A 22,426-nucleotide genomic window follows, 5' to 3' on the forward strand; every position below is an offset into this window, starting at 1 on the left:
GATGCAGAGAACTAGCACTAGGTAATCTACCCCTGTGAAGGGATAAGTTAGTAACAGCCTTTAGAGGGCAGTTTGGCAGTATGCAGCAGATGATGCATTTAAGTGACCATGCCCTCTAATCCAGCCATTCCATTTCAATGAATTTATAGCAATAAAAAATAATAATACTGGCTATTTTTAGGAGGTAGTCCAGAAGAGTAACTCAGACAGAGTATATGTATATTACGACCTTGGCCTACATACTTGTAGGATTTAAAGTAAGGTCTGTGGCTTATTTTTATAGAAAGGCACAGTCCATATTTCAGTTTTCCTTGTCGGTGTCTTACAGAACGTTTGAAACGTGAGGAACGGCGTAGAGAAGAGCTTTATCGTCAGTATTTTGAGGAAATCCAGAGACGCTTTGATGCTGAGAGGCCTGTTGATTGTTCTGTGATTGTGGTCAACAAGCAGACTAAGTAAGAATCCTTCGGTTATTTCTCCTGAGTAAGGAGAAGGGTCAGAAGAGAAATGAAGACTTCCTTTGGCGGCCGTACCCACTGAACTTCGGCTGTGGGTTCTAGCATTGCTCTCCTACATTGAGCCAGAGTTCTGTCAGTTGTGGCTTGACAGAAAACCCATTGCAAACTGGCTTACGCCCCAAAGGGAAATTTTTAGTTTGCTTGACTGGGAATATCAGGTATGGGCCACATCCAGTGTCAAACCACGTCATCAAGACTTGGTCTCTGTATTACCCTCATTCTCACGCAAGCTTTCTACCGGAAAAGGCAGAATGGCACTAACCCTATATATCTGTCTCAGCAAAAGCCTCTGTTTCCCAGTGCTTCCATTTAAAGGCCTGGAATTGTTTCTCATTGGACTGACCTGGCTCACTGTCCCATCCTTGAACCAGCGGTGCTAAGATTCCCGATTAGCCAGGGCTGGGTCATGTGCCCCATTCCTAGAGCCACAGGTGGGATTAGGCCTGTGGAATCATGTGGACTGAGTAGGAGAAGGGTGCTTTCCCAAAGGAAAACTGAAGAGGGAATATATGTTGGTCATGCAAAGCAATAGATGCCCCCTTCATGGAGCCACCCCGAATCCCCACCACTTCGGGAGGCACGTGTCTCTGCATTTGCCTGCCAGGCCTTCTTTATGAAGTGCCGTGATCTTGCAGAACTGTCAGGAAACCGTTCTAGCCAATCCAGAGTTCACAGTACCTCTTCGCTTGCCGCTTTTTCACATTGTTTCCTGAAGAGACCGAGCAGAGAGGCACAAGGGAGCATAGCAGCTTGCAGGCTTGGCACTGGCTATGTTCCCTTTCCCCAGGTGGTTAGTAAATAACTTCATGTGTTTTCTAGCAGTTTGAGGTTAAAGAGCTAATTTCAAGGCAGAGACTAGGGAAATAGGTGTCGAGACACCAAGCAGCAGGCAGAGTTCCCAGGCTCTGGGCTGCCTTGTTTAGAGATGGATGCCAGTTTTAACCGTGGATAGCTTTTTTTTTTTTTTTTCTTGACACCGGATAATAGCTGTTATTTTCTAAGCACCTACTCTGCTATCCCTTGCTAGGCGATTTACTTAAATTATTTTTAATCTTCGCAGTCATCACGTTACACGTGTGTTCATTCAGCTCATCTCTTACATGTATGGCGAAGCTAGGTACTGGGATGCAAGTATATAGGGCCCCTTCCTGTGGTGGAGCTTACACCCTAGTTGGGCAGATGACAACAAAAATGGGGGTATTGGTGATGAGCCCTTTGAGAAGAAATATATCAAGGATCTAATTTAGATTGGAGAGAAGGTCAGGGGAATGACATGAGTGGAGCCATATTCCTGTTTTGTTGGTAAAGAAACAAGTTTGTAAGAGGTTGAAGGATGTGCTTAAATCCTCACAATTTTGTAAGTAAATGATAAGGTTGGGATCCAGACTCCTCCTAGCGTTAAAGCCCATGCTTTTTCCACTCTATTGTGCAGCACCCCAGAGACAGGTACACGCCTCAAGTCTTGGGCAGCAGGATGGTTTTTAAGGATCCTGCTCTGCAGGATCAAGAAAAAGACCTGGGTACTAAGGACTGTGCTGTTGGTAGCTTAATATGTGACCATTCTGAGCTAGGCATAACCATTCTGAACTCTGGTGTAAGGGATGGAATTGGTCTAGATTCTTGGAGCCTGAAGAGGGCACTAGGGAGACACGGGATGCGCTAAGATTTGAACTCTCCATAGGAGCACACACTGCTGGCTGAGGTGCAACAGTATACAGATTGGGAGCTGGTCAGGGAGTGCTCACTTGGATCCTGTTTGTTCCTGCAGAGATTATGCTGAATCTGTGGGGCGGAAGGTACGAGACCTAGGCATGGTAGTGGACTTGATCTTCCTCAACACAGAGGTGTCACTGTCACAAGCCTTGGAGGATGTTAGCAGGGGAGGGTCTCCTTTTGCTATCGTCATCACCCAGCAACACCAGATTCACCGCTCGTGCACAGTCAACATCATGTTCGGAACCCCACAAGGTACGGAGGCCCAAGTGGGTTAGAATTCCAGAGATAGTCCCTAGTCCATTAATTCTTTGATGCCCTACTGAGAAGAAGCAGGTTTGGGGCAAATGACTCGTATGTCAGCTCAAAGATGGTGGGGCCCTTTTATAAGCACACTGGAGGAGACTTGCATAGTCACTTACTCGTCTGATATTCTTTCAGTGGATGCAGTTCTGGGTCTGCTATATGGAAAACATTATATTTAGCTCTCAGGTATACATAGCGGGATGCTGGTAAACGTGTAACCACTAGTTCTGGGAAGGGGGCAGGAGGCATTGTGGTTCACAGCATTTGCTGATGGTGTAAATGCTCCCCCTGTGTGTCTTGTTTCAAGCCACCAACATGCAGTCACTTCAGGGACGGTTGGGAAGAGACGTGCACCATCAGCTCTCACCATTGAGAGCAGGTGCCGGCACACCTCTGGCAGACGTGCACCGCATGGAGTGTGCTAGAACCCTTGCTTTCATTAGACTTTGTAATAAGGGACTGAGGACACGACAGGCGATGGGATAGTCTGCAAGTGTGCTAGAGAAGTAGAGGGGGCAGGAGAGCAGGGAGGAGGCCCAGGAAGTCCTTGAAGCCCTTCCCTGAAGATGCTTTTAGTACATCGCACTCAGGATGTTAGGACTCAGCCAACCGATGGCCCTGGCCATTGCTCTTCCAGCCCGGACTGGACTTTGCCCTTTTTCCACCACGTCGGAATCTCTTTGCCTGACTTGTTACCCATAACCATAAAATACATAGGGCTCTCACTAGGTCATTTGTGTCTCTGAGCAGTAGTCCTCAAGATGTGTGAGGGCATTTCTGTGACGTTCTGAGGCTTCTCACCACCCTGTAGGTCACGTTGCCCATGGGTAAGGAGAGGAGGTTATTTAGGGTCACATTTGATCTTAATGCATGACCTTTGAACTGATGAATTCAGAAACAGTAGGCCAGCTCTATCCTGAGTGTCACAGTAGAGAGCCAGACTTTACAGAAGAGCTTTTTGGCCCCCTGCAGCCTGCCTCCCATGGTTATTCCCCATGTGGTCTTTTTGAATCTGTGGGAGACTGTCATGTTTCTTTGGTTTTTACTACAAGTCTGTGATCTAGGAATTCCCCCGAAGAACCAGCTCTGTGAAAGGTGTGTGTGTTCCCCACCAAAGAAATCTATTCACCTGTCTTTCCAGCCTTCGTCTCCCCCACTCTGCTCCGCATCGTAAGGCTTTTTGTCACCAGAATGGTTTTCTTGCCGGTTTGAGGTTAGAAAAGGCTTGGTAGAGTCCAGAAGTTGGGCGCTCACAACTGTCATGGGAGAAAATAACTCCTGTCATTCTCTCCTACAGAGCATCGCAACATGCCCCAGGCAGACGCCATGGTGCTGGTAGCCAGAAATTATGAGCGCTATAAGAATGAGTGCCGGGAGAAGGAGCGAGAGGAGATTGCCAGACAGGCAGCCAAGATGGCAGATGAAGCCATCCTGCAGGAAAGGGAGCGCGGAGGCCCCGAGGAAGGAGTGCGCGGGGGGCACCCTCCAGCCATCCAAAGCCTCATCAACCTACTGGCAGACAACAGGTACCTCACTGCCGAGGAGACTGACAAGATCATCAACTATCTGCGAGAGCGGAAGGAGCGCCTTATGAGGAGCAGCACCGACTCTCTGCCTGGTGAGCTACGTGGCAGGGCCGAGGTGAAGTTCTGACTCTGCATTTCTCTAACCCCCAGGCTCTGTTGGGAGGGTGGCAGGCCCAAGCTCTTTGGGGTGGGTAAGGGCAATGAGCCCGTCCCCTGGGTTCTCCCACGGGCCATCCTTGCTGATGTAATGATAACGTAACATTTGGGTACTGAATTCCAGTCCCTGTAGTTAATGTGGCGATGGGTGGGCTAAGATTGCCAGCTACCTGGTAACCGAGATGGATGCCTTTGTTCCTTTAAGTAGTCCTCTGGGGCACCTAGGCTGTTTTCTGGAGACAGCATATACCATGAAGTAGCTCCTTTGGGAAATTGATGTTATAGTCTGTGTACTATGTGATTGATGTGATCAGTGATTGTTGTTCTTCCCTGGCTGTTAAGCCTCCTGCCCGCGGAGGGTACTTTCAACTAGATACCTCCTCCTTCTGTCTTTTAGGCCCGATTTCCCGCCAACCACTCGGGGCGACCTCGGGTGCCTCGCTGAAGACACAGCCAAGCTCCCAACCGCTCCAGAGCGGCCAAGTGCTCCCCTCTGCTACACCCACTCCAGCTGCACCCCCCACCTCCCAGCAAGAGCTTCAGGCCAAAATCCTCAGCCTCTTCAATAGTGGCACGGTTGTGGCCAATAGCAGCTCTGCATCCCCTTCAGTCGCTGCCGGAAACACCCAGAACCAGAATTTTTCCACGGCAGCGAACAGCCAGCCTCAGCAAAGATCACAGGCCTCTGGCAATCAGCCTCCAAACATTTTGGGACAGGCGGGATCTGCTCGGAACATGGGCCCCAGGCCTGGGGCTCCTTCCCAAGGGCTCTTTGGCCAGCCTTCCAGTCGCCTGGCACCTGCTAGCAACATGGCTAGCCAGAGGCCCGTGTCTTCCACAGGTATCAACTTTGACAATCCAAGTGTACAGAAGGCTCTGGACACCCTGATCCAGAGTGGCCCTGCTCTCTCCCACCTGGTTAGCCAAACTACAGCACAGGTGGGGCGGCCCCCGGCCCCGTTGGGATCCTACCAGAGGCATTACTGAGGCTAAGTCTCTCAACTGTCCCCAGTCCCCTCATCCCCTGGCCTCCTCCCACCTACTGCGTTCAAATAGAGTTACTTGGAGGATGTTCTCTGCGCCTCTCCAGGTCTACATCGAATGTTTCTACCACCTGCTCTCTTCTGCCCAAGGCTTTGTTGCTTATTCCTTCCAGAGTCAGAGTTTATACTGCATTTGGGGGTGTATCTTTTTTTGTCGTTTTTGGGTTTTGTTTTGTAGAAAATAAATATCTCTGGGGTCACTTGGGCAGTATAGGTGTCCGGGCTCAGTTTATATTTCATGGGTTTCTCTGGTCTCTGTCAGCTGGATTTGGGGGTTGAGGAGAAGGAAGAAGCCACGCCCCGATCGACTGAGTTTGGAACAGCGTTTTCATGTCCGTCGCCACCGCCTTTGTTCATTTTGAACCTATCGAGGTTTTTTTCAGCTTCACACAGGCCGACCAGAGCTCAAGCTCCTGTCTGCAGCTGCTTCCTAGGGTTGCAGAAAGCCAGCCTGGGCTGGGCAGGCACGGTGTCCTCGTGCCCCGCTCCATGTGTATGGGGTCTGCCGGAGGGTTCATAAAGCAGCTGCTCTGGAGTTTGTCTAGGAGAGTGCGTGGCGGCCACGGAAGCAGGCGCTTTTCTGCCTAATCCAGGGTTGTTAGTTTGGGGTTTTCTTTCTTTCTTCTTTTCTTTCTTTTTTCTTCCTTTCTCTTTCTTTCTTTTCCTTCCTCCCCTTTCCTTTTTTTTCTTCTTTCTTTCCCTTTCTTTCTTTCTTCCTTTCTTTTTTTCTCTTTCTTTTCATTTCATTGGAGGATCTCCAATGGATTGAACAGCTCCAGTCACCAGCAGTTCAACAAGAACTGTAATCTGGGCCCTGACCACTCTCACCCCCTTAACGTTTTTGTCAGCTTCTCCCTCTCCAGTGCTGGTTTCATGGAGGTTCTGAGAAAGCAACTCTAGACTCTGGCAGGGAATACCCTTTTTTTTTTCAGTGATTGTTTTGAGCTTTTGGCTCAGAAATCAGGCTCTTATTTTCATTTGGACTCTTCTGTTTCTGAGCAGCAGGAGGTAGGGACCATTTTGATGTCAGACTTTTGGTAGCTGGGCATGTCCTTGATACAGGTGGTTGTTCATAACTTTTGAGCCAGAGTGAAATTATTGGAGAGAGGACTTCTGGCTGCTGCTCTCTATGGAGCCAAAGGAAGCTGCCCTCTCCCTAGGGATGGTGCTCATCAGAGCCCTGTGGGTCACAGTCTCAAGGGTCCCCTGCAGGGATGAGGGAGGGCAGGGACCTCAGCTGAGTCCTTGCCAGTGGCTGAGCGAACAATGCTTTCAAAAACTCAAGGTCCCCGATGGCAGCGTTTTATGTTCTGACCTGTTTGTGTTCTATAGTGTTTTTTTCCTCTTTGGAATTCTGTGTTGTTAATAAGATGAGATGATTACTTTTTATTAAAATGAAAAAGTAAAAGCTGTGTTGTCTTTTTGGGGTGTGAATAACTGCAGGGGCATTCCCTCCCCAGTCAGAAGGTGAGGGCCCCTGACGGAACATTGACTGGTTTCCGTCTGCCCTGACGCCTGCCCCCTCTTGTCCTCATCTGTGGTTGCGGTCAGCCCCGAAAACCTCCTCTAACCCTAGTCCTCTTCTGCCACACCTCCCCCGGTCAGAAGCTTTAACATCAGGTCAGAGCAAAAGCCTGCTGGCTAATTATGATGCTGTGTTAAACGTGCTTGTTTGTGGTGGACTCTCAGTGTGGCGGCAGGCTTGTCCGCTCACTCTGGGAAAGGGACGTTTCTGAGGAGGCCGTTTCTGGCCGCTGGCCAGTGGAGCAGGGTGCTCTCCTGCTTCGATTTGGCCTCAGCTGCCACCCTGTGTTCTACCCACTATGTGGGCAGTTGGCAGAACCGTAGAGTCATAGAAAGTGGGAGCCTGGAAGAGCATTTAAGGGCCAGGAGCCTGGGGAAGGGGGCGAGGTCGACCAGCACGGGCCTGACCTGGTTGTCCCCGGCAACCAGACCCTGAGGCGCAGCCCAGCCAGGGACCGTGGGTCGGGGTGTGATGAGGCAGGGCCCCTTCCGAAGAGCCACCTTGAGTTCCGCTCCTTCCCCCTCAAGGGTCCATACAGCACACCTCAGGCTGTGAAGGGTATAATAAAATTATTTTTATTGCATTTTGTGCAGACGGGAGTCTAAAAAATACAGTAAAAGCTGTAAAGCATTAAATGGGAGCGGAGGAGCATTCAACAAGAAAGGAAAGAACCAACGCGCTCCTTTCCGTGTTGGCACAAAGAACACAAGATCAGTACTGAGGCGGAATGCGGAATACTGAAACACACTGAAAATTAAAGGCAGGCCTAATAATAGTAATAAATAATCTTGATTTGGTTTGCAACCTCTCCTATTTACAAGGGTTTTCAACTTCATTGCATTGCCCTGCACATAGATCGGCTAAAACAAAAGCAACACTATCACTACGAGGCTATTGAAATATTGCACTCAGAATAAAAGTCACTTGAATGGACATGAAACATCTAGCTACAATGATTATAAAGATAATTTGATGAATGACCTGTGATAACATTCATAACAAATATTGCACATGTAGCACAGAAAACTTGGGTTTTGTTATGGGATGTTTGTCTTCTTCAACAGAAACTTTGCTCTTGCCAACCAGACATTCTGGGCCCAGATAGTGCAACTTTGGTTCCCTAATTGGTGGTGTTGATACAGCCCCTTCCCCTTCTGCCCAGGCTGCCACTTAGCCTGGGGATGCTCAGGCCCCCAGAAGGCTAGACCCAGCTGTGGTTCTCGGAGGTCTTTTGAAAGATGCAGGGGGGTCAGGTGGGGGGGCCTGGTGTCTTAATATTTCCAACCTTCCGGAGAGTCCATCTTGCCCCCTTATCAAATCTCAGAGGGCCTTGGCCTAACAGGCAGATACTGAGACCTACCTCCAGCCACACCTGACCCAGTCTATGGACGGCAACAGCTCCAGCTCTCCGCCTTGGGCTCAAAGGGAAGGAGGTGGTGAGGTCAGGAGTACTCAGTAGCCCCAGCTCCAGGAGGTGGGCAGGATGTCTAACTAGGTGCAAATGTCAGGGACCTGGAGCTGGAGGTACTGAACCCGGTCCCAGAGGGCGCTGGAACGAGCATGCAGTGCCTGTCCCCCTTAGTGACGTGCCCTGGGGGAAGGGAGCCCGCCCAATGCGCCTTCTCTAGGGATAGACGGCGCCTCTGACCGGGCTGCGTGGAGCAGAAGCGCCAAGGACTGGAGTTGGAGAAGCCAAAGAAAGGCTTTGGGTCCTGGTTGGAGGAGGGCAGAGAGGCGCTTAGAACAAAGCACATGGCGACTCCAGCCCTCCCCCAGGCCCGGGTGCCTGGGAGACGCAGCTAGAGGCCGCTGCTGGGCAGCAAGTCCCGGCCCCGGCACGCGGGAGAAGGCGGCTGGGTCCCCGAGGCCGGAGCTGCCAGCTGCCGGGTGGGGACAGGGGAGGGAACATCAGGAGCAGAGCTGGGGCCTCCCCGGTGGGTCTGGCCCCTAAACCCAAATCGCTTCCCCTCCTCCCTCGCCTGTCCCAGGGACGCAACTCCGGGGAGGGGACGCCCTCCAGCTCCCCGGTTTCAGTCTTTGGCGAGGAGCCATGGGATAGGGGGAGCAGGCCACCGGCCGACGAGGAGAGACGCCCGCTCCCCGATGAAGGCACGGGGGCGGGGCTTCCTCGGTCTCTCCGCCCCCCATCCCCTCACCACCCCCGCCCCCAGCAGCCCCTCCCCGGTCCTGGCTCCGGCTCGCGGGGAGCCGAGAGGCGGCTGCGCGCGTCTCCGCAGCCGCTGGGAGGCGGATCCAGGAAAAGCCGGGCGCTGGTCTCACCCCATCTCCAAAACGAACTTGCGGGAAGGGTCGGAAGCCGGGGGCGCGCGGGAAGGGCGAGGAGGCGAGAGCGGAGCGGGGGTGTCGAGGGGCCAGGACCACGACTCCCGCCTGGGCCGAAAGCACTTTTGCTCCCAAACTCGCGGACGTCCAGGAAAACCCAGCCTCCCGAGGCCGCCGCCTCCCGCGCGTGCCCCCAGCGGGAGAGCTCGAAGGCGGCGAGCAGAGAAGTCCGTTGCGCTTCTAGTCACAGAAATATGGGGACGTTAAAAATACACGCGATGTCTCCTGTACACTATGTATAGGCGCGGCCCCGCGCGGAGGGGCGGCGGGTCGGGCCGGGCGCGGCCTCCCCACCGCGCGCCCTCGGGCCGCCCGGGTGCCGGGCCCGCGCCGGGGCGCCGAGGAGGACCGGGCGGGGCTGGGGAGGGGACGCGGCCGCGCGGCCCGCGGGCGCTCCTCACGGCCCCGCGCCTCCGCCCTCCGCGCCTCCCCGGCCTTATTGCAGCGTCTCCTCCGGCGGGGCGAGGCCGGGCCCGCAGAGCGACGAGCCAACGGGGCGCTCGGGCTCCGGCCTCCGCGCGGGGCGGTCCCCTCCGAGTCAGCCCCGAGCGGCGTGGCCTCCGGGCTTCAGGCAGCGGGGAAAGGGGCCAGGGCGCGGGCACAGGGTCTGTATGTAAACGGTGACAGCGGCGGGGGGCGCGGCGAGGGCTCCGGGGCCGCCGGCCGGGCGCGCTCGGGCCCGGGTGGCAGGTCCTGGCTCTCAGGAGTAGATGGTGATGACCTCGCGGCCGCCGCCGCGGACCAGCATCACCCGGTCCAGGTGCTCGGTGAGGACCTCGAGGAACTCCATGTCTGAGCGCCAGTCAAGGAGAAAAGCCGCGTCCCCTTCGCCAAGACGGAGTGGAGGGAGGGTCGCGATCGGGCGCCGGGGACCCCTGGGCCCGCCTCCCGGTCTGAGGTTCCTGACGCGGGAACGCCTCGGCTCTTCCCTCCCAGGACGAGGACCCCGTTGCCCCTGACGTCCGCCTCCCTCCCGCACGCCCCACTTTAGGTCCTGGATACAATTTTCGTCACCGTTGCGGTTGCGGGGAGGTCCAGGCATGTTGAGCAACACCAGCTTGGCATCCCGGGATTTCTTCACGATGACCTCGTTCAGCCGCACGGCAGTGTGCATGCGCCGCACGTTGGACTGGTTCCTGGGGGAGGCAGGAGGGGAGGCGGGCGCGTGAGCCCGAAGCCGGAGGGCAGGACCCAGTGCCCTTCCAGCCCCAGGCGCACTGGGCCGCTGGCACCGGTCAACCCCAGACCTCTCCAAGTTGGGCTATTCAAGAGACCCCAAACGGCCAGGGGCCCGCGCTGAGGGTTCGTGATAGACTGAGGAGAGCGGGGACCCTGGCCAACCCAGAAGAGAGAATTAAAAAATCCTGAAGCACTTACAAATTCTCCCACTCCCTTCAGGAAACACAAGAGAAGCAAAGAGAGGAAGAACGAGAGAGGGGTCAGAAGAAGGAGGGGCTGAGCACTTGGGCCACCATCCTCCCCCTCCCCCACCCAGCGCTCGCGGGTCCCGCTCTCCCGGCCACACCCCCTTCGCTTCTTCACGGCGCACGTGGGAGCGCCGACCCTCGGCCATCGGCCCGACCCCAGGTCCTCGGATGGGGACGCCCAGACAAGGTCTGGGCGGGGTCTTCCCACCAGGACCTCCTCTGCTCATCTGCTCTGCCACGGGGAGCAAAGACCCTGCAGGCTCACCCCAGCCCCCAGCCCCCAGCCCCCAGCCCGCAGCCCCCAGGCCCCTACGGCTTCATGCTGAAGAAGTCCTTGATGCCCTCCGAGGAGACGGGACTGGGGCCCTTATTCTTCTCTGCCACCGACTTGTCCTTGGTCCAGGTGAGATGCACCTTCTCAGGATCGGCCTCGCCCTCCCCCTCAGGCTCCTCCCCCGGGGACGGAGAGCTGCTGGGGCAGCTGGGAGCGCTCTGGTCGTGGATGAGCTGCACCTGGGAGATGAAGGAAGGGGCGGGCAGCACGTGACTCCCTTGGCCGAGGCCAGAGGCGCGGCTCCCACCGGCTGGGGCCAAACCACCCAGGCGCACACCTCCTCTTCTGGCTTCTCCTCACTGTCACCAGCGGTCTCTTCTGGGACGTTGAGGCGGAGCCGAGTGTTGGCTGGATTCTTTCTCCGGATTGAGCCGCGAGACTCATCTGTGATACTCTGGATCTACGGAGTGACACAGGTTAGCGCCAGCTCTGCTAGGAGTCACCACCCGTGCCCTGCAAACAGCTACCTCCAGAGCTGATGTTCAGCCACGAGGCACACTTCTGGGAGCCGTACCAGCTGTTAAAACATTGCAAGGCTTCCATACCAAATAGCTTTTGCCCCGCTGGCCTGGCCGCTCCAACTCATCCGCAGAACCCCTGACCTCCCCACCGTGCAGCAAGCAAAGGATTAACACTTGGCCCAGCAGGGCTCTATCTTAGCACCTCGGTCCAGTGTCGGTTCCAACTGGTCAGTGCACATGCCTTTTTTTTTTTTTTTATAGTGTTCACTATCACCCTGGACAACATCCTTGAAGTGCTCACCTTTCCCAGCTCAAAAAGGTACCCACCACTCATTCCCCTGAAGATCCATTAACCAAATCTGAGAAATATATTATCCACACCTGGGAGACCCCCTCAACCATGGTCTGTCGCTCTCACCTACAGGATCGATTCCACAGGCAACCTGTCACCTGCCCCCCAGAGCTCTTCAGTCCCCGGCCACAGTTACCATCACTCATTTCACCAAGGGGTGGGCTTTCATCCCAACTCGGGGCGCTAGTGGTCCACATTACTCACACCTGGGAGATCTTACACCCATACCCCGTGGGGGGCTCATCATCATTACCCCCTGAGAACTCATCAACCGTACCCTAGGAGGTATGCCCCCAACTCCCACCATCAGCTATATCCCTAAATAACCATCTGTTACCCACTCTCGCAGGGTCTATCACATGATCCCCCACACTCGGAGCCCACGCCCATGAGGAATCATCATCCATACATATTTAGCTTCCACGATTCTCCCTTGGGCCCCAGAAGTCACATACAGAGGAAAATCTGTCACCCGTGCCAAAGCCCTCTGCATCCTGGCTGGCAGGCTTGGTAGGTGCAATGTACCCCTGCTGCTAGGGAGGTGGGGTTGAAGGGAATAAGGGTGATGAGTAATACGCTAGGGTGAAGGCCGTGCCAATGGCCAGGAGTGTGAGCCCCGGGCCATCCCTAACCTGTGCAGACCCAGAACTGGCAGCAGCTTGAGGCTCTCAGAGGCCAGCCAGGGCAACCTCACCTCGCGCTCTCGCTCATTCTTGGTTAAATGCATCTGTTTGAGGATCTGAGAACGCTGCTCCATCACCAATGTCTTCTCGTAGGTGTATGCCGAGATATCGCTTTCATGCTGTGGGCGGACAGGGACGGGGGGGGGGGGCAGGGTAGAGTGACAGGGGCAAGGGAGGAAAGCATGAGCTCAGGTGCAAGGCCAAGGGAAGGGAGGCGGACCCCCTTCCTTCTGCCAGCCTAGGGCTTCTCTCTCTAATGACCTAGTTTAACCAATAGCTGTGGGAGGCAAGGACGAAGCAGAGGACAATGCTCTTTGAAGACAATGCCGCTCATTCCCTCCTCAGCCCAGCACAGGACCAGGGTGTGAATGGGTGAATTAATGAATGAGCAGATTAATTAATTACCCGGGTGAATGGAGAAGGGGAAGAAATTTTAAAGGAACAAAGTGATGAATGAATACATATATGGATGAATGGGTAGTTGAGTGAATGACTACATTAATGAATACACAGAGGGATGGGTGGATGCGTAAATAAACCGAGGGGGACGGATGGATGAGAGGCCATGCGGTGTAATCGCCAGGGGCCTGGACTCTGAAGTCAGCCTGCCAGGGTTTGCATCGTGGCTCTGCCATTTGGTTGTCCTGTTGAGCAAATTACTTAACCTTTCCGTGCTTCAACTTCCTAATCTGTAAAATGAAAATGCTGATAATTGTATCTGTTTCACTGGTTGTTGTAAGAATATATATATATATATATATACACACATATATATAAAATGTGGCGTAAGACAGTACCTTACATATAATGACTTGGCTATTCTTGTAAAGAAGAGAGGGACGGATGGATGGATACATGGGCAGACTCTTGGGTTACTCGAAGAGAGGCTAAGAGGTAGGTAAGATGGGGAAGGGATCCAGCATCATAAGCTGATCGATTTGGGGGTTGCCCTATTTGGTGCTAGGGCCAAGAGGAAAGAGGGCCGGCTAGGACTCCAGAACTTCAGGGGTGGCTGGTAGGGACTCACCATCTCCACGACCTCGACCTCCGCGGTGATACGTAAATGGTACAGAAAGGTGGTCAGGTCCTTCTTCATCTGGATGCTGTTGTCGTCCATCTGGGCCACGGTGAAGATGCGCATCTTGCACTTCCGCCAGACCTGGAGGGGTGAAGGGGAACCAGAAAAGCCCAGCCCAGACGCAGTGAGAAAATTCAAGGTCAGAACCTAGAGAGGACCCTGTCCCTCACCCTTCCCACCCACCTTCCCCCGCCCCCGCCACACACACACACACACACACACACACAGACACACGCAGACCCAAAATCCTCTACCTTGGAGGCCACTCCCTACAAACCACCCCCCTTCCCCGCTTAGGTAAGAGTCCCCATTAAAGTATCGCTTGCAAGGGTGAAGCAGCGCTCTCCTTTACAAGGCAAGGACACCCGCCAGAGGAGACACACTCAGGTCCTAACATCTCAGGGGAAGGGAGGCGATCAGCCCCCCTCTTCCAGGAGCTCCCGAGGAGGGGCTCACGTGGAGGCTGGCCCTGGCCAGAGCCCACGAGCCACGCAGAGCCACGCTCGCTCACCTTGTGGTGTCGCAGCAGGAAAGGCAGCAACATGAGCATGCCGCCGTCGTGCACAATCCACCAGACGTCGATGCTGCCCTCGGAGAAGCGCTCGGGGTTCCCAGGGAACATGGAAACGTTCTTGGTGACCAGTAGGGCCAGGTGACCAGCTGTGGTTTCCCGGACCAGCTCTGGGGAAGGCCAAGGAGAGGGCCAGAGGGGAGAAGAGCGACCCCGGTCCCTTCCTGCACCAAGGCTCCTGGCACCCAGCACCCCACCCCCACCCCACCCGGCCCCGGCCTTGGCCTGAGTAGTCAGAAAACCAGCATCTACGTAGGTCTCATCACTGAATTGTTGTTTGGATTGGGGAAAGCCTCTCGACCTTGCTGGGCCTCAGTTTCCCCACCTGTCAAGAGGCAACGAGACCACCTGCCCTTCCTATCAGGAGCTCTTCCGTGCACCGCCTGGTTTATCCTCTCAACTGCCTTTAACTATGATCCACCCGGAAAGGAGCCAGAATAGCCTGGAGTCAACAGGGCAGCCTCTAGGCGCCCAGCTGTGTAATCTGGAGCAAATTCCTCCATCTCTCCGGGCCTGGGCCTCCGTTTCACACCAGTAAAGGGGAGCTGACACTGCCTCGCCAGCCCACACGGGACCGCTGAGAGGATAAGAGGCTTAGAGAGAGGCTCAACTTGTCTGGCACACAGAACACAGTCTATACATGTCCGATATTATATTACTACCAAGGCGTCTAGTGCTCAGAGAGGGTGAGTCACTTGTGAACGATCACACAGCTAGGAAGGGCCAGAGGTGAGACTGAGACCCAGGCCTCTCTGACTTCGCAGCTGTAGCTCTTTCGGCTGCCTTCCACTGACTCTCTCTCTCGGGGCTGAGTCAGCTCTGCAGGGCCCAAGACTATCTCCCTCACACCTGAGTCCTCAGCGCCTGGCACATGGCCAGCTCTGAGCACCGACCCCCGCATGTGCGACACCCGGGAAAGAGCCCCCGGGCCCAAGAGGGGGAGCCCACCGCCCACCGCCGTCCCCGGCCCACCCAGTGTTACCAATGAAGTTCCTCCATGTCTGATGATCTTCCTTCTGCCGCCAGTTGCGGGGCCAGCCAACCAGCACGGTGTTGTGCTGCAGCCCCCCGAGGCCCCCGGACTGGATCAGATGCGACACGCCGTCACGCAGGTTGGAGGAAATCACTACCTGGCAGAAGCCTTTCACTTTCTCTGCCTCCATCAGGCGCCGGATGGACTGGGAGATGGGGGGAGGGGCGTGTCAGACAAGGACGAGCCTCAGGCCTCCATTCCGGCTGTCTCTCCCCTTCACTGTCCCCATCTTCTCGAAGCTCAGCTCCGATCACGTCAGTCTCTGGCACCAGAATCGCGCATGGCTCCCCATCACCTATTAGCCCCATTCCTTGTGGATCCGGCGAAGCCGTCCGTGACCTTAGCCCACACTTCCCGCACCCTGCCTTCGCTGGCAAGCCCTCCACCCCCACCGGGACCCTCCCCCAACTCAAATGTCACCTTCTCAGAAACCACCCCCCCCCCAGACCAGAACGGAACTGGGCTGCTGTGCGTGCCCCGACGATTTGTCTTTAACAACTTTTAAAAGTTAGCATAATGATGAGCATTTTCAATGCACACTCAACCTGCACCATGAAGGTAGGATTCTTATTAGTCTTATGTTATAGATGAGGCAATTGAGGTTCAGAGAAATTAAGCCTTCCTTAAGGCCACCCAGCTAATGGGTATGTTATTGTAGGGGTTCAACTCCAGGGCTCTGACACCATCCCCCACGCTCTAAACCCCTACCCTGATGTCAAGCAGAGAGGGCTTCAACGCCTACCTCGGGCACCTCCTGGCTGTGTGACCTCAGGCAAATCGCTTAACCTCTGTGAGCCTCAGTTTGCCCATCCGTCAAATGGGGATGGCAGCTACCTCATTGAAGAACAGGCAGAATTACAGGACATGATGTGGGTAAGGCAGCATGCTGCTTGACAGATTGGAAGCACGCAACACATTCTATTATTCTGATGATATGAACCCTAGTGAAGCATCTACCAACAGCAGGAAGGCTTGAGAGCCTTCTGGGTATGTTCTATCTTCCCACTAGCCTGTGAGCACCTTGAGGCCTGGGATCTGGTCTTATCCACCCCCCATCTCCCCAGGCCCAGCCCTCTGTCTGGTTCGCAGCACCTTCTCACCCACTCCATATTGAAGGAAGTTGACCAGTGGAGGCCTCCAGCCCTGGGCCCTGACAGATTGGTGTGAACGGCCCAGTGAGGCAGAAACAGCAACTGTCACAAGCCATTAGGGGTACTCCTCCCCATCTCTCCTCTCCCCCCTCCGGCCCCCTTTCCTTTCTCCACAACTAGTCACAGCCCCAAGGGGAGAGAAGCCTGGATCGAAGACAGAACCCACCTGCTCAGCTACCCACCAGGTTCCAGACACGTGTTAGTGCCCCATAACACAGAAGCCAGCCGCCCCTGCCCACGCTGGCCCTGTACACTAAGAGTACAGACCGGTGCTCTTAGAAGCAGGTGACCCAGAGCCAGGGACGCAGGCTCAAATTCTGACTATGCTCCCAGCCAGCTCTGTGACTTTCAGCAAGCTGTCTTCCCTCTCTGGGCCTGTTTCCCCTTGTACTAAATGTGGATACTCACACTGCCAACTTCACGCGGCGTGAGGGTCGAAAGAATCATAGATGTGAAAACACTTTGAAAGATTTATACGTTGGCAGGGAGAAGCCTGGAGTAGGAGTCAAGCAGTCCTAAGTTGAGTCTGTTTTCTGTCCTTAGACAAATGACCTGACTTCTCTAAGCCTCAGTCTCCCTATCCATAAAATGGGGCCCTTTTGGCTCTGATGGTCTTTGGTTCTGACAATTGGATTCTAAGGAACTCACTCGCTGAGTCCTTAGATTCCTCTTCTAAGAAAGAAGAAAGAAAAGCATGAGCCACCTTTGACCCCAAAGGAGGTAAGAAGGCAAAGTGTAAAGGGTCAAGTCAAGGGACTTGTCCTTGCCCCCTTCCCACCAGGGACTCCTCTCACCTCCTCTGCCCGCTGGGCCTGGGGATGGTTGTCCAGAAAGGTGCCCTCAAGGACAGAGCCCACAATGGTCAGGCCCTTCCCTGCCTTGAGCTGGGAGGTCAGTGAGAGCAGCTGTGGATGTACCACATTCTGGTCTTGGTCCACGCGCACCAGCACCAGCAGCTGTGGCCTGAAAAGGATTCAAGGTCCATTCAACACCCACCCAACTTCTACCCACCATACGCCACACCCCCACACACCAAAACACTGGTGAGCTTACTAGCCATCCATCCTCTATACCCCCACCCACTTACCCATCTCGCTGTCCACCTCACTCATCCATCCACTCAGTCACCCACCCATCCATTTTATCCTTCCACCACCCACTCACATCCATATTAACTTACCTACATATGCATTACTCACCTAGTTACCTAACATCCACCTGCCACCAACCATTCACACGTTCATCTATTCACCAATCACCCTCCCATACATATGTACACTTAGCCATCTACTCATCTGTTTCTCCATTCACTTCCTTTTTCATTTGGCCATCCCATCCATCCAACCAACCATCAGTTTAAGAGCATTCTCTGAGCACTCTGGGCTAGACCCTGTGCCAAGCATTTAAGAATTCACAAACAATGCAAAGCCCGGGTCTCTGGAAGACCCAGTTTAGTAGACATCAGCAAGTGCAAGCCAACAGTGTCCTAGTCAGAGCTCAGAGTTCAGGCCTTCCTCTCGGCAAAGTGACCTGAGGGAGATGAGCGAGGGCTGGGCTTGCAGAGCAATCAGCTAGAAAGCAGGCGGGGCTGAGAGGTGGAGGTAAAGATTCTGCTTCCGGTTCTGCCTTCCGTGGCCTCTGAGACCTTCTCTGGTCCCCGATGTTCACACGAATAAAGTGGAGGGATCGTTCTTAATCTAGAAATTTCTAGAAGCCCCCTATAACTCTCACAGTGAATGGGTCCACCTTTCCCAGAGCAAATGCTACACGATATTACATTTATCTGTCTCCGTGTGTGCCTGCTCCGTGGAACTATTCACTCACTAGGTCCCCAGAGACTGGAAAGGGGCCCGGCACAGATCATGCATTCACACATGTTTTTAAACACATGATAGGTGAATGGGGGGATCAATGGATGGTACCTCAGCCTGACCCCAGGCACCGCAGGTGGGAAAGGTTCAGACTAGGCTGAGCAGAGGAGGAGACATTAAGGACACACCATCGTGGCGGGAACACCACCCAGCAAACAAAACAGGTGAGGGAGAGTCAGGCCCTGCTCCCTTCCTGTCCTTCCTCTGGGCCCTCCCACGTGCACCTGGCCACTTACCTCCAGTTCTTGGTATGTGGGGGCCCTTCCTCCAGGCGTAAGAGGGCGTAGCGTGCAGCGCTGAGGGACAGGCCTCGGATCCCATCACCCCACTCTTTCTCTGCCCTGGGGACCCAAGGGGATCAACCAGAGTAGAAAGCCAGGGGTGTCAGGAAGAACCACGCACACAGAAGTGGCTGCCCCAGCAGACAATGTGCAGCCATTCTGCCACCTCCTTTTCTCGAAGCTTCAGCCCCTCCCTCAACTCCTGTCCTCTATCTCCCAATCCCACCCCCATCACCCTTCCCCCTCCCCTCCATCCCCAGCCTCTCCCCACTCTTACCCCATCCCTACCCCCTTCCAGCCCTCCCCACTTCCCCACACTTACCCGCGGTACTCGATATATTTGTAGATGAGCCCAGCAATGAGCATGGCCACCAGGGCGTAATACCAGGAGCAGATAAACATGAGGGCCAGGCAGAGGCTCATGCCCAGGAAGGAGAGTGTCCTGAACAATGGGAGGAAGACCCAGCCTCTGAGTCCCAGCAGGACTGTCACTGGTTCCCGGGGCTCAGACAACAAGGCAAGAACTGGGAGGTCTAGGGCAGCTCAGGTCTGGGGGAACTCACACCATCATCTCCAAGAGCACCATGGGAATCTGGGAGCTTCTGGGTGAATGAGCAGCCACAGACAGCACCACTCCATGACACCCCCCCCCCCACTCCTGAGAACACACTGCCTTGTCCCAGTGCCTTAGACCCTGCCGCACCACCCTGCCAGATGGTTTCTGAGGCACAGGTGTCTGGAGAGAGTTGTAGGCAAGATCTCCTGGGAAGAGTGTGTCCCCAGGAGGAGGTAACTGGCAAAGCAGGAGCACTGAGATGGGAGTCAGGCAGCTGGGTTCAAGTCCAGGTCTGTCGGAGACTTTCTGAGTAACCTTGGGCTACTCCCTTCCCCTGTTTGAGCCTGTTCCCTCTCCGTAGACCAAGCATGGTCATTCCTGCCCTGTCTGCCCCACAGGCCTATTGTGAGGATGAAGGACCATAAAGTAAAATGATCAGAAGAGCCCCAGGCTCCACATAATAAGAATCTTCCATGCACTAAACCCTGTAACACTCACGAGGGCCCCTGAGGTCAGTGCAGCTGTCATCCCCATCTCACAGCTGAGGACACTGAGGTTTCCTCTTCTAGACTGAAAGACGTTGGGCATTGTGGGGAGGGAGGGACTATAGCCGAGACTGTTCACGACTGTGTTATATTATTATTTGTGCTTATAAGGTTCTCCAGAACCTTTTTCATGCTACTTGGGCTACAAAAGCTGGAGAAATGGACTCCTTTTTTTAAATTTTGGGACCCCTAGACCTAGGGGATGGGCTAGGGTGAAGTGGGATGGGGGTGGAGATAGGAGAGTGTTCTGTTAGGCAGGGAAGGGCACAGGGCACCCACCAGTGGTAATATCGAAAGCGTGGCCTCCAGTTGGGGGTCCTCAGCAGTGTCTGTACGGCACAGGCCAGGTTCACAAACATGTAGCACATCAGGAAGAACCTAGAACACAGAAAGGCCCCAGGAGAGGCAGAGATGCAAAGGGAGGCAGAAACAGAAAGAGAAACATAGGGAAAGAAAGGGGGGGAAAGAGGATAAGAAACTGAGGAGGTGGCCAGATCACATTCTGGAATGGGATTCAAGGGCCAGATCCCCTTTCGGCACACCCTGATGTGTGTGGGAGTGAATCTTCATATAACAAAAGACAGGTTGTTACACTATTGGGTGGGCTATCCAGGGTCACAACTGAGGATCCAGGTAGAGAGACCCCCCCCCCCCAGAGCTGATGGGGAGGGCAAGAGGCCAGCACGCACATAGAGAGGATGGGGGCAACTTCGTCGAGGGATGCAATGAGGATGCCAATCTCACAGATGCAGGCCGTCAGGAGCAAGGCCCATGTTGGCTCTCCGTTGGCTTTGCCGTGGCCAAAGACCTGGGGACAGAGCAACCATCATAAAGGTCTGAGATCTTAGGCACTTCTTGTCTCTCTTGTCCAGTCTTGGGGACCAGTGCAATGGAGGCAGGAATCCCCTAACCAGTGAGGAAGTAGGGAGAGGATGCTGTATTCCTCACCCTTACCCAAGGGGATGCCAGTCTTTGGCTGTGTCTCTCCCACTCTGACATTGGTACTTCAGTTAAAGAAGTTCAAATGACCCCTTAAGGGGAAGAGAAGGACCTGTAGGACACATGGAGAGGAGCTACAGGGACCAGCAAGTGGCCATGACTGTGTGTTCCATAAATCTTTTTTTTTTTTTTTTAAGCACCATGGAGAGAGCCACACTTACCCTTTGGCTACCTCCCTGCCTGATCACTCAGCCAAAGGAGGGCTAATGGTTTCTCCCCTAAGAGCAGACAACTCTGCCCAAAGAGATAGCACTGACCATGGGCCAAATCCCAAATAAGGCACACCCATTCTTCTTATTGGTAGTGCAGAGCAGCAGGGCCCTAGGGGGCCTTGGCTCACCCGGTGGCCTCTCCGGGCAGTGGCTTGGCTGACCGGTATAATGGATGGGCTTTTCTTCCCACACTCCACCCCTCACTGACCTGCAGGAAGGGCACTATGCCGTCCCGGGAGATGGCCTGCAGCAGGCGTGGGGCCCCCGTGAGGCTCTGCAGCCCAGCCCCACAGGTGGAGAAGAAGGATCCGATGACAATGACCCAAGGGGATGGCCAGGCCAGTGTTCCCACCACCAGGTTGCCATTCACGGCTTCGCCAAACCTGGAATGAAGCAGCAAGGGGACAGGAGATGCTGGGTGAGCAATGCCACCTGGATCTCCAGGGCGTGTCTCCCACACCAACCCCAGGACCAGTTGTACACCCATCACAGGACTAGGCTCTCTAGGAGCAAGGGGGGAGACAAAGCTCCTAATGTCCTGGGCATTTCTGTCTGTGTGACCTTGGGTAAGTTGCCTCAGCTATAAAATGAGAATCACTATAAACCTATCTCGTATGATTGGTGACAAGATAAAAGGAACCAACACAGGTAAAATGCTTTGCACTATGCCTGGAACAAGACACTAATAGTGATTCTAGTAAATGGTCAATATTGTAATATGTTAAGCTGGAAAAAAATCTCTTGGCTTATTAGAACCTGTGTCTCCATCTGAAAAATGGGGTTCTGGCCTCATTTATCGTAATGATATCTAATGTGAGAAGCATAGAAAAGCATTTTCTAACAGTGACACTATCTTAAATTGAATGATGCTGCCTCAGTAGGTAGAGAGAGCCCTGTGGCTGGAGTGTGCAAGCAGAGGTGTGCTCAAATGGGCTGTTGCTGAAGGACTCCAAAATCAGATGAAGGGTTTTACCGGATGGCCTGCTGAATCCCTTGCAGTTCTGTGGGAGGCCTCTGATTAATTTTTTTAATGTTGATTTATTTTTTGAGGAGGGGAGGGGCAAAGGGAGAGACAGGGAGACACAGAATCCGAAGCAGGCTCCAGGCTCTGAGCTGTCAGCACAGAGCCCAACGTGGGGCTCGAACCCACAAACTGTGAGAACATGACCTGAGCCGAAGTCAGATGCTCAACCAACTAAACCACACAGGCGCCCCAAGGGGGGGGGGGTGTCTCTGATTAAATGAAATAAGTGGAGATTAAGTTCCCCTAAAAGCTAATAAGTGTAATATATGCAAATTGTCCGCTTGGCCAGGTCACTCCCCTGCTTAAAACCCTTCAGGGTTTCCTCTATTTTTTTTTTTAAATAAAATAAAGCTCTAATTTCCTGGTACCAAAAACTAGGCTTCCAGGACTGGCTCCAGACGCATGTCCCCATTCCCCACCTTACAGAAGCCAGGATGGAGCCATGGAAACTGACTTCCATGACAAGACCTCCTACTTTACCCTCCTAGTGGTGCGTGCCCATACCCTTCAAATGTGTAGGCTCCAGAAGCTTGAATTTCTTACAGCTATAGGCACCTATGTGTGTGCGCGCGCACACACACACACACACACGCACACACTACTGTTTCTCTCCTCCACCTTTGTTCATGCTGTTCCCACCACTTAGAATGCCCTTCCCACTCCTAGTTACCTAACTGATCTCTACTCAACATTTAAAGTGAGAAAGATAAGTGGGAAA

General features: G+C 54.1%; 2 protein-coding genes across 8 annotated transcripts in view; one reads left to right on the forward strand and one right to left on the reverse strand.

The window, feature by feature from the left end:
* The window catches only part of NCOA5 (nuclear receptor coactivator 5), a 30,872-nt gene extending 24,202 nt beyond the window's left edge, over positions 1-6,670 (forward strand). For 2 of the 3 annotated variants that reach the window (XM_019458281.2, XM_019458282.2), the window contains 4 exons: positions 329-455; positions 2,287-2,486; positions 3,835-4,155; positions 4,617-6,670. In XM_019458281.2, coding sequence (XP_019313826.1) covers positions 329-455; positions 2,287-2,486; positions 3,835-4,155; positions 4,617-5,206 — 1,238 coding nt within the window. In that variant the 3' untranslated portion in view covers positions 5,207-6,670. Of the gene's footprint in view, positions 1-328; positions 456-2,286; positions 2,487-3,834; positions 4,179-4,616 lie in introns of all 3 variants that reach the window. The other variant, XM_053890203.1, reaches the window with a different exon arrangement.
* A 671-nt stretch (positions 6,671-7,341) lies between these two features.
* SLC12A5 (solute carrier family 12 member 5) overlaps positions 7,342-22,426 on the reverse strand; it is a 36,603-nt gene continuing 21,518 nt past the window's right edge. For 4 of the 5 annotated variants that reach the window (XM_019458283.2, XM_019458287.2, XM_019458288.2 and 1 more), the window contains 15 exons: positions 20,893-21,067; positions 20,163-20,281; positions 19,753-19,851; positions 18,695-18,814; positions 18,328-18,432; positions 17,015-17,183; positions 15,019-15,214; positions 13,977-14,146; positions 13,415-13,546; positions 12,399-12,506; positions 11,169-11,291; positions 10,871-11,070; positions 10,508-10,522; positions 10,133-10,266; positions 7,342-9,922 (listed from right to left, as the gene is read on the reverse strand). In XM_019458283.2, the coding sequence (XP_019313828.1) occupies positions 9,831-9,922; positions 10,133-10,266; positions 10,508-10,522; positions 10,871-11,070; positions 11,169-11,291; positions 12,399-12,506; positions 13,415-13,546; positions 13,977-14,146; positions 15,019-15,214; positions 17,015-17,183; positions 18,328-18,432; positions 18,695-18,814; positions 19,753-19,851; positions 20,163-20,281; positions 20,893-21,067 (1,957 nt within the window). In that variant the 3' untranslated portion in view covers positions 7,342-9,830. The remainder of the gene's footprint in view (positions 9,923-10,132; positions 10,267-10,507; positions 10,523-10,870; positions 11,071-11,168; positions 11,292-12,398; positions 12,507-13,414; positions 13,547-13,976; positions 14,147-15,018; positions 15,215-17,014; positions 17,184-18,327; positions 18,433-18,694; positions 18,815-19,752; positions 19,852-20,162; positions 20,282-20,892; positions 21,068-22,426) is intronic. The other variant, XM_053890202.1, reaches the window with a different exon arrangement.

Source organism: Panthera pardus, unplaced genomic scaffold, assembly GCF_024362965.1.
Source record: "Panthera pardus isolate Hobbes unplaced genomic scaffold, ASM2436296v1 HiC_scaffold_25, whole genome shotgun sequence".
NCBI classification, from domain to species: Eukaryota; Metazoa; Chordata; class Mammalia; order Carnivora; family Felidae; genus Panthera; species Panthera pardus.